General features: G+C 53.0%; 1 protein-coding gene across 1 annotated transcript; it reads left to right on the top strand.

Moving 5' to 3' along the window:
* The first annotated feature begins 1,253 nt into the window (after positions 1–1,253).
* On the top strand, positions 1,254–2,685 carry LOC119271906. The gene has a single exon (XM_037553550.1). It carries the CDS (start codon positions 1,326–1,328, stop codon positions 2,556–2,558), a length of 1,233 nt encoding a protein of 410 aa, XP_037409447.1. The 5' UTR covers positions 1,254–1,325; the 3' UTR covers positions 2,559–2,685.
* Positions 2,686–10,238: the final 7,553 nt, after the last annotated feature.

Below are 10,238 nucleotides of genomic sequence, written 5' to 3' on the forward strand. Positions count from 1 at the left end.
CAACAGCGACGCCGAATTCAAGTACCTCCACGTCTACAAGCACATTGACAAGTGCGAGAAGTGGGCGGAAGTTCGGCGCACCCTCGACAAGGCCAAGGAGACCTACAAGCCGGACGCGCCGACTCCTGACGCATCGGAAGGGCGACCGGACGGCAACAAAGTTGCCAAGAAGGGGAAATACGCCGACGCGGCCATCGCTCGAGTGCAGAGTCCATCGAGCACTGCCTCGCCGACGCGCAGGCCCGGGCCGTCCTTCGTGAAGAGAAGACCGAGGCGCGGTGGTCGGCGTTGATGTCGAGCAGCGTCGTCAAGTTCGACCTGCTCCGGACGAACGTCACTGCGAAGAAGAGAAACATCGACCTGGCTTTCCTGCTGGGCGGGGCGGACATGCTCCAGAGCACCGACGAGGCGGTCAAGGCATGGTACTTGGCGGAGTGCGGCCTCGTCCTGAACCAGCTTCCCTCGACAAGGCCGCCGACGCCGACGCCGACGCACACGCCGCCGCCGCCGCCAAGCCCGCGTGATGACGCCTCCACGACGCCCAGCACCACCGAAGCCGCGCCTACACCACCCAGCGCAGAAGCAGCTCCGACACCGCCAAGCCCGCACATGCCAACGCCGCCGACGCCTGGGGCAGAGCCCACCGAGTGATGCGTTGTGCACGCGAATTTCTGCCGCTCTATTTTTTTTGTACGCCGAACTGTGGCTTGCGATCGCCCGACTTGTGGCGTCTTTTGTGAGCGGGAACGACCAAGTTTAATTTTTTCGCGTCCTGAGGGCGGCGCCTGGGGGCGTGACTGGGAGCTAGGTCGCCCCAAGGACCGAACTAACGTCGGTTCGCCTTTAGACCGCTTTTTTTTAGCATCCTGGGGGGCAAACGGCTGGATATGCTCTAACAGTCCTGACCGAACAACCCAACTCACGCACGTCGCAACGCAACGTCAACGTGACCCAGTCCGGGCCTGGACGTGCATCACCAGTTCACCACAACCCCATCGCATATATAGAAACTAGAAAAAGCCGTGGGGACGGCTTGGCCATCGGAGAAACCACGTGCACCATCACCCACGAAACTTCCCCATCCGTGTTCAGTGGCACATCACACATTGACCGGACCCGAAACGCATCCTTCCATGCGTTCCATGCCACCACATTTCCGCTTTAATTTCCTCCAAATTCTTTCCGTCGAAAAGAAGGCACCGCAAAATCCCCGTCGGAGGGAGCCAAAGCGGCGACGCGACTCGCAGAAAAATACTATAAAGGAAAAGAGGCAACGCGCCGGATATTCTCCGTATTTTTTATCAAGGGTCACACACACATAGTACATGGGCTCTCCTCCTCGGCGGCGCAGCTGTTCCTCCATGGCGTGCGGCGGTACCCGCATGGAGTGGTCCGAGCTGCCCGCTGACCTCGTGCTCGCCGTCTTCGCGCTGCTCCCCTCCGACGCCGACCGCGTCCGCTTCCGCGCCGTCTGCCAGAGGTGGGCCGCCGTGGCGGCGTTCTGGCGCCCGCGGCCGTGGCTCGTCGGCTCCCGCACCGACCGCTCCGGCCAGGGCGCCGCCATGTCGTCCTTCTGGCTCTCCCAGGCCGGCCGCCTCGTGCCCTTCGCTGCCGCCGTGCCCCCCGGCCTGGAGTACCTCTCCTCCTCCCACGGCTACCTCGTGCTCTCCGACCCCACGGCCGTCCCCAAGGCGATTACGCTGGTCAACCCCGTCACCGGCCGGCGCATCCCGCTCCCTCCCATCGCCTTCTTCAAGAGGTGGCACGACGTGGCCACCGTCGTGCTGTCGGCCGATCCGGGCGGGGCCACCGAGTGGGCCGCGGTGGCCGCCGGCTTCCCGGCCGACCGCATCGCGTACTACAGCTCCGCCACGGGAGCCTGGACGCCCCTGGCTTTCAGCGCCGCCGGGTACGCCGGGGTCGAGCACTACAGGGGGCGGTTCTACGTGGCCTTCAAGAATCAGCTCTGCGTCATCTGCGAGCTTGAGTGCGGCGCGCCCCCTGCCGTCATCCCGCTCGAGCACGTCGAGGGCGACGGCGGCGGCGGTGGATCCGACGACGACGAGCTGGTCCCAGGAAGCGGCAGGTCCGTCGCCCTCGACTCGCACCTGGTGGAGTGCGACGGCCAGCTGCTGCTCGTGTCGGTGCGCGACGAGACGGACTACAACTCGGACAACGACATTGGCGCGGGCGACGCCGACGCCGACGACGAGGGCAGCAGCGCCGGCGGCGGCAGCACGCGCGTGGTCGAGGTGCACAGGGTGGAATTAGTCGGGGACGGTGCTGTGCGGCTGGTGCGGGTGGAGGACCTCGGCTGGCACGCTCTGTTCCTTGGCCGGAACCAAGCGTTCGCGCTCTCGACGGCAGACTTCCCGGCGTGCCGCGTCAACTGCGTCTACCTCTTGGACAGGCAGGGCCACCCTGACGGGGTCGTCAGGGTGGTGAACATGGAGAGCCAGTGGGCGCGCCTCGAGGAGACCATCTACCCCGACGACGGCCGGCGAGGTTTGCCCTCGGTCGGCTGGGCTCGCCGTGGCTGGTTCTTCCCGAATAATTAAGCCTGTAATTAACTGCTATCGTTTCAACATTCATACTTCAAACTACGATTTTTGTGAGGGTTATGAACCTTGAGCATTGTTAACACCGTTAATTTATTTGACATCACTCACACATGTTATTGTTAAATCAAATGGGTACATACCATTCGGTTCCGGTTTTTAGATGTATTTTTCTTTTAGACGTATCGTTCTTCCTCCTCTCGAAGGAAAGGCGATCTTGCCAGCGCCCCGTCCGCAGGGAGTTCCTCCGCCGCCGCCGACGACCTCAGTTGTCACGGGGGCATTAGCATTAGCAGGTGAGACCCATCTGATGAATGACACGTGGCATTCACAAATCACAAAGTATCTAATCTCTTTCTCCTCCTGATTTTAAGTGGGAATGGGGGATGTTTTGTGATTTGTAAATGCCATGTGTCATTCATCAGGATGGGTTTCGCGTGAGACCTGGTCTCATAGAATTCTTTTCTGGAAGGGGGAGAGGGTTTTAGATCAAAGTAGCTTAGTTTTTAGACTGTTCATCGTCTTGAATTCGACAGCGGCGATGATGCGCTGAATAAAGTTTCTTCAGATACTACTCCGACACTGGAACGAATGCAGATTGGAGATTACCCAGTGTCCACATAGAAGAATGCATGCCTACATGACAAATAATTCAATGATCTACACACTAAATCAATGGGTTACATTAAACGAGTTTAAATTAGACCCGGTGTCGGTGACACCGGCTAGCTCTACATAGCTACGCCCCTGCTCCGACAACGCGATCGGTTCTATAGTTAGGGATGCATTTGGAATTCAGTGTTCAAACAAGAATGATGCCGCGGTGGTGGCATCCTAATGATGGACCTGCGTCCTCGGGCTTCATCATTGCGACGGCATTTGCTTCAGCCCCAGCGTGGAGCTTAAAAGGTGGCGTGGTCGCGGGCGTCATAGGCGCGAGATGACATGGTGGTGGGCGCGGCAGCCGCGGTGGCGTTCCGGTGGGGCGACAATGTTTTGGCGGGGTGTGCAGTGAAGTTTCAAAGATTGCTAGCCTGTCAAAAAGATACGATAAAATGATATTTTTGTAAACCCGTGGGAAGAAAATGTCACTTCTACGGGATCCTCTGAAGTTAAGGACACTTTACGGGCATTTATTTTAGAGATAGGGGAGTTTTTGGAGTTGCTCTAACACTATTTTCGATAGTATTTCAAAAGCATACATTTAGTGAATCATTATTGAGATATATAATTACTCCATAACTATTTAGAGAAAATATAAGAAGCGACGTAAGCAGGTTACAAAAGTTGACACGTTATATTTTTACCGAGTTGAAAAAAGAAAAGAGAAGCAGATAATGAGCCGGCACAATATCTTAAGGTTGACAAAGTCATAATATGCACACCAGTGCAAGTCTACGACTTGAATCCTGATAGGTTTGATTTCACCACTAAAAGGATCGATATGGTTGACTAGAGGGGGGGGGGGAGTGAATAGGCAACTAACAATTTTTAGCTTTTCTTTAGCAATTTAAACTTTGCATCAAAATAGGTTGTCTAGACATGCAACTAGATGAGCAACCTATATGATGCAACACGAATAGGAACACAAGCAAGCAAGATATATGAAACAAATAAACTACACAAGTAAAGGCACGAGATAACCAAAAATGGAGACGGTGGAGACGAGGATGTGTTGCCGAAGTTCCTTCCCTTTGAGAGGAAGTACGTCTCCGTTGGAGCGGTGTGGAGGCACAATGCTCCCTAAGAAGCCACTAGGGCCACCGTAATCTCCTCACGCCCTCACACAATGCGAGATGTCATGATTCCACTATTGGTGCCCTTGGAGGCGGCGACCGAACCTTTACAAACGAGGTTGGGGCAATCTCCACAACTCAATTGGAGGCTCCCAACGACACCACGAAGCTTCACCACAATGGACTATGGCTTCGCGGTGACCTCAACCGTCTAGGATGCTCAAACACCCAAGAATAACAAGATCCGCAAGGGATTAGTAGGGGGAATCAAATATCTCTCGGTGGAAGTGTAGATCGGAGCCTTCTCAACCACTCCCGAGCAAATCAACAAGTTTGGTTGGCTAGGGAGTGAGATCGGGCGAAAATGGAGCTTGGAGCAATAATGGAGCTTTAATGGTGGAAGAGGTGAGTCAACGGGGAAGAAGGAGACCCTTTATATAGTGTGTGGAAAAGATCCAACCGTTACCCACCTACCAGCCCGCGGCCAGCGGTACTACCGCGCATGGCCAGCGGTACTACCGCAAGGCCGCGCGGTAGTACTGCTTGCAACCAAGCGGTACTACCGCATGGTGGTGCGGTACTACCGTACCACCCTATGGTACTGCCGTGACCCCCAGCCAGGGAAACAGACGCAAGCTGAGGCGGTACTTCCGCCCGCGCGGTACTACCGCGCCATCAGGGCGGTACTATCGTGAGGCAAAAAGTCTCGATAGGGGGAGGGGAACTTCCGTGCATACTTCCGCAAAAGAATGGAAGTAGCAAAAACTCGACACAGTAGTACTGCCGAGGGGCGGTACTACTGCCTGACCGCTTAGCGCGGTACTACCGCACGGCGAAAGCGGTACTACCGCGGCAGGTGCGGATGTAAAAAATTACATCCGCTCCTACTACCGCAACCGGGCGGCACTAGCCGAGTGGGGCAGCGGTAGTAAGGCTCCGGGGGAGCGGTACTACCGTGAGCACCAGCGGTACTACCGTGCCACTGCGCGGTACTACCGTGGATGCCCACGGTACTACCATTAATCCTGGAGCGGTACTACCGCAACCACACAAGCAGTCAGTCAACTATGGCAGGAAAACGGAGGAAGCTCCAAGGAAGAAGAAGGGGATAAAAGGAGACGTGTACGTGATGATTCCACCCAAACCTTTCCAACGCGGACCCCCTCTTAATAGTACGGCTTTCCTACGACTCAAATCCATCAAAAAGAAACGTAGAAAAGACGCCGTCTTCGTCAGTCTTCGAGGGGCACCCAATCGTCTTGTGTCTAGCAGAGAAGAGTCTGGAAAGCTCATGGCACACGATTAGTCCGCAAATGCATTGTCATCAATCACCAAAACACTTAGGGATAAATATGACCTTACAATCTCCCCCTTTTTGGTGGATTGATGACAATACGGGATTTGCACAAAGAAAATAATATTAAGTAAATGCAAACCCCTCCTCTCTATAATATAGACGGGCTCCCCCTAGATGTGTGCTACCTAAATGAGTGCTTTGATCTGCACGGCACACGAATACTAGGATCAAAGCTCCCCCTATATTATAGAGACAAGGCATATCTATCACTAGACAAGATATACCATACATAAGTTAACTACGATAGATAAAGTGCATATGTCTTACAACATATGGAGGAAAGGTCTCGGAAGCACAAACCGAACTAAAACAAACGAGGTCCAAACGACAAAGCAAACAAACACAACGCAAAACCCTACACTCTCTCCCCCTTTGGCATCGAGACGCCAAAAAGGCAGAGAGGACGCCTACAGACACGGCGTGGCTCAGGCAGAGAAGTCGTCCCACTGCTCCCTGTGCTCCTCGTCAGACTTAGCGGCGGGGATAGTCTCCTCCATGTCATCCTCTGAACTGGTCCACTTGTAGCCCTGCTTAGACATCCAGGCAGCCTTAGGAGTGATGACGTCCTCAGACCCGCTAGACACATCCTCTCCATAGAGCCTCATCACCTTCTTGTCACGGCGGCGACTCTCCTTGTTAGACACGTGAGCCCTGTACTGTCCCTTCTCCTGCATGTAGAAGAGAGTCTTCATCTTGTTCTTCAGCTTCTTGGCCCATGATGGCTCAGAGGAAGAAGTGGTGGACCTGGCAGCATGGTCCTCAGCAGCACGGTCCTCAGCATGGTCCTCAGTAGCCTCCCCCTGACCACCAGCCCTCCTAGCAGAAGATGCCTCAGCACGAGTAGTGGTGTTGGCCCAGTTGGGCTTGACGCGGAGGCTGATGGACTCATGGCGAATCCAGTCTGGAGCAAGGAACTCATCACCTGTATACGTCTTCTCCCAAGTGGAGAAGAGCAGCAGAAACAGGTACGGTCCATAGATAGGTACCTTGCGAGTGAACACCGCAAACCGAAGCTCACACCACATGATGTGAGAGACATCAAGCGGCTGAGTCTGAGAAGAACGTGCCTCTGCACACAAGAGCAACATGTCCACTAGATATGCATGAACCTTGTCCTTGTCGCCAATGCGTGGGAACAGAGTGTTGCGGAAGATGCGATGCATGATATCCAGAAAGGAGTTCAACACCCAAGATGACTTACCATTAGGGAGTACCTTCTCAACAAGGAAGGGCTGAAGCTGGTTCTTGTTGGCAGACTCAGAGTTGGCATGGGGGCGGACGCCAACGGGGGTGTGAAGCCCGTCATCAGGAATGTGCAGCAGATCCATGAACTCTTTCCATGTAGCAGACAGCTGACGCCAATTGGTCATCCAAGTCATCCTCCGCTCCTCCCCGGGATGAAAGTACACTGAGGCAAAGAACTGACAGATAAGCTCAGGGTCATAGTCAAGGTGAAAGGAGATCACCGGCTCAATAGCAAACTGCTCCACCAAGTCCAGAGCCTCTCCAAAATAGTCACGAAACTTGTCTTTCCGCAGGTGATGCATGTCTATCCACTTAACATCCACGTAGGTATTCTGCTTGTTCTTGATCACATCCAGATAGATGAGAGCCTGTTGCTTGGTCCAGAACAACTCGGTGCCTCTGAGGATAGCCCGAGGATTCACATAGGGATTGATCTTTCAGCGCTCGACATACTCATTGGTTGAAATCTCGTCCATGCCCTTAGCCGGTTCCTTGTGCTTGCTAGCAGTGGTCTTGACATTGCGCTTGGGGGCATTGGAGCCCTCTGGAGCTTCATCTTGGGGGTTGCGCAGACGCTTGGAGCCAGTGTCACGACTGGGATTGGAACGGCGAGAGCCACCACCTGAGACACAGAACACAAAAACACCCACAACGGCCAAGAGAGATTAATGCAAAGACCACAACAAAGCAAGTGAAACAAGTAGAAGGCACACATGATACATGCCTAGAGAGAGATTTGATCCCTACGGGAGTACTGCCAAGAGCTGCGGAGCTAAGAGAGTAGTACGGCTCTTAGACGCGGTAGTACCATGCAAGATCACGGTAGTATCGGGTGTAGGAGCGGTAGTACAACCTTAGCACCGCGGCCGGCGCGGTAGTACCGCGTCTGCGGAGCGGTAGTACTGCACTGTACGGTAGTACCGCACCTGACGGGCGGTAGTACCGCAAGAGCGGTAGTACCGCACATCGGGCACGATAGTACCGCACCGCGTCAGATCTGAACTGGTTCAAATCTGAGAAAGCCCGCGAAAACACGGCAGTACTACGGTTGGACAAAACTACCACAAGACAGCATATCAAGTATGTTTCCTACGCATCACGACTCTCCTACATCCCACTCTTGCATAGATTTGGCCTAAAATCTCAAGAACAACAAGTTTCTCCCCAAAAGCCTAGAAAGCAAGAAAACAGCCAAGAAAGAGAGGGATTTGGGGAAAAACCTTGGTCCATGACAAGAGGAAGTGGTGGGGAACGATCCCACCGGTCGGAATCCGAGGAGAGTGGCCGGAGACGGAGATCCGGCGAGGGCCTCCGGCGCCGTTCTTGAGAGGGAGAGACGTGGAGAGAGAGACAATGAATGGGTATGGGGAGTTGGAACTCCCCTGCCCGAGTCATAACCCCCCACGCGCCCTTGATGGCGCGGTAGTACCGTGCCCAGACACGGTAGTACCGCGTGGTGCGGTAGTACCATGCTGTGGCGCGGTAGTACCGTGCCTCCCAAGCGGTAGTACCGCGCCCAGACGCGGTAGTACCGTGGGCTCAAGAAGATGCACGTTTCGAGCCCGAAAAACTGGATCTTTGCACAAAATAACTCCGGGCCAACACAACACCACAAGACCACGCAACACACAAAACCATAAAGGCACACGACAAATGAACCAACCACGAGACACCACCTCTCCAAAAGAGACGGCGGTGGCCGTAGCCACCTATGTTTGAGTCAATTGGTATGGCACCGCGAAGAATTATCCTTGGGTCCATGACCAAAACTCGTCTTTGAAGCACAAGTACCATCAAAAATGGCTAATGTGAAAGACTTGATTGATTTATGCATAATGGGGGGAGGGAGAGTTCATTGAGAGAACATCACTCCCCCTATGTCCATGCCTACATCTAAATAGGACAACACGTTGAGTATGGTGGGGTGTGCAAGGGTTCACGCAACATTGCTCGAATTGATGATATTTAGCTCATGCCTTAACTCGCGAAATCTTGCTTCATCCAAGGGCTTCGTGAAGATATCTGCAAGGTTATCATGAGTGTTGACGTAGTTGAGCTCGATCTCTCCTCGCCTAATGTGATCCCGGATGAAGTGATACCGGATCTCAATATGCTTCGTCTTGAAGTGTTGCACCGGGTTGAGAGAGATCTTGATGGCACTTTCATTGTCACACCAAAGAGGCACTTTGTCACAAGTGACACCATAATCCTTTAAAGTTTGCCTCATCCATAAGAGTTGTGAACAACAACTACCGGCCGCAACATACTCCGCTTCGGTGGACGAGAGAGACACACAACTTTGCTTTTTGGAAGACCAACTTACCAAAGAGCAACCAAGGAATTGGCACCCTCCGAAAGTGGACTTCCTATCCACTTTGTCTCCCGCCCAATCGGAATCCGAGTACCCTACAAGCTTGAAGTTTGATCCTCTTGGATACCATAAGCCAAAGTTTGGGGTATGAGCCAAATATCGAAAGATTCGTTTGACCGCCACATAGTGACTTTCCTTAGGTGCGGCTTGAAACCGTGCACAAATTCCCACACTCAACATGATGTCCGGTCTAGATGCACAAAGGTAAAGCAAGGATCCAATCATGGAATGATATACCTTTTGATCCACCACTTTACCATTGGGATCTAAGTCAAGTTGGCACTTGGTGGGCATTGGAGTGGAAGCCGGCTTGACGTCACTTAGCTTGAATCTCTTGAGCATGTCTTGAGTGTATTTGGATTGATTGATGAAGGTTCCTTCTCTTCTTTGCTTCACTTCGAACCCTAGAAAGAACTTCAACTCTCCCATGGAGGACTTCTCGAACTTTGAGGTCATGAGAGCGGCAAATTCCTCATTGAAAGCTTTGTTAGGAGAACCAAAGATAATATCATCAACATATAATTGGCACACAAACAACTCCCCTTTGACCTTCTTAGTAAAAAGAGTGGGGTCGATTATCCCAACTTCAAAGCCACGGTCTTGTAACAACTCGGTAAGGTGGTCATACCACGCACGTGGGGCTTGTTTAAGGCCATATAGTGCCTTATCGAGTTGATACACATGATCGGGAAAGTAGGGATCCTCGAACCCGGGGGGTTGCTTGACGTACACCAATTCATTAATGGGACCATTAAGAAAAGCACTCTTCACATCCATTTGATGTAACTTAAAGTTATGATGAGAAGCATATGCAATCAACATGCGAATGGATTCAAGACGAGCAACGGGAGCAAAGGTTTCACCGTAGTCGATACCCTCGACTTGGGAGTAGCCTTGTGCTACCAAACGAGCCTTGTTGCGAATGATAATCCCATGGGCATCTTGCTTGTTCTTGAATATCCACTTGGTTC

The sequence above is a fragment of the Triticum dicoccoides genome, chromosome 1A (genome assembly GCF_002162155.2).
Source record: "Triticum dicoccoides isolate Atlit2015 ecotype Zavitan chromosome 1A, WEW_v2.0, whole genome shotgun sequence".
In the NCBI taxonomy this organism is placed as follows: Eukaryota; Viridiplantae; Streptophyta; class Magnoliopsida; order Poales; family Poaceae; genus Triticum; species Triticum dicoccoides.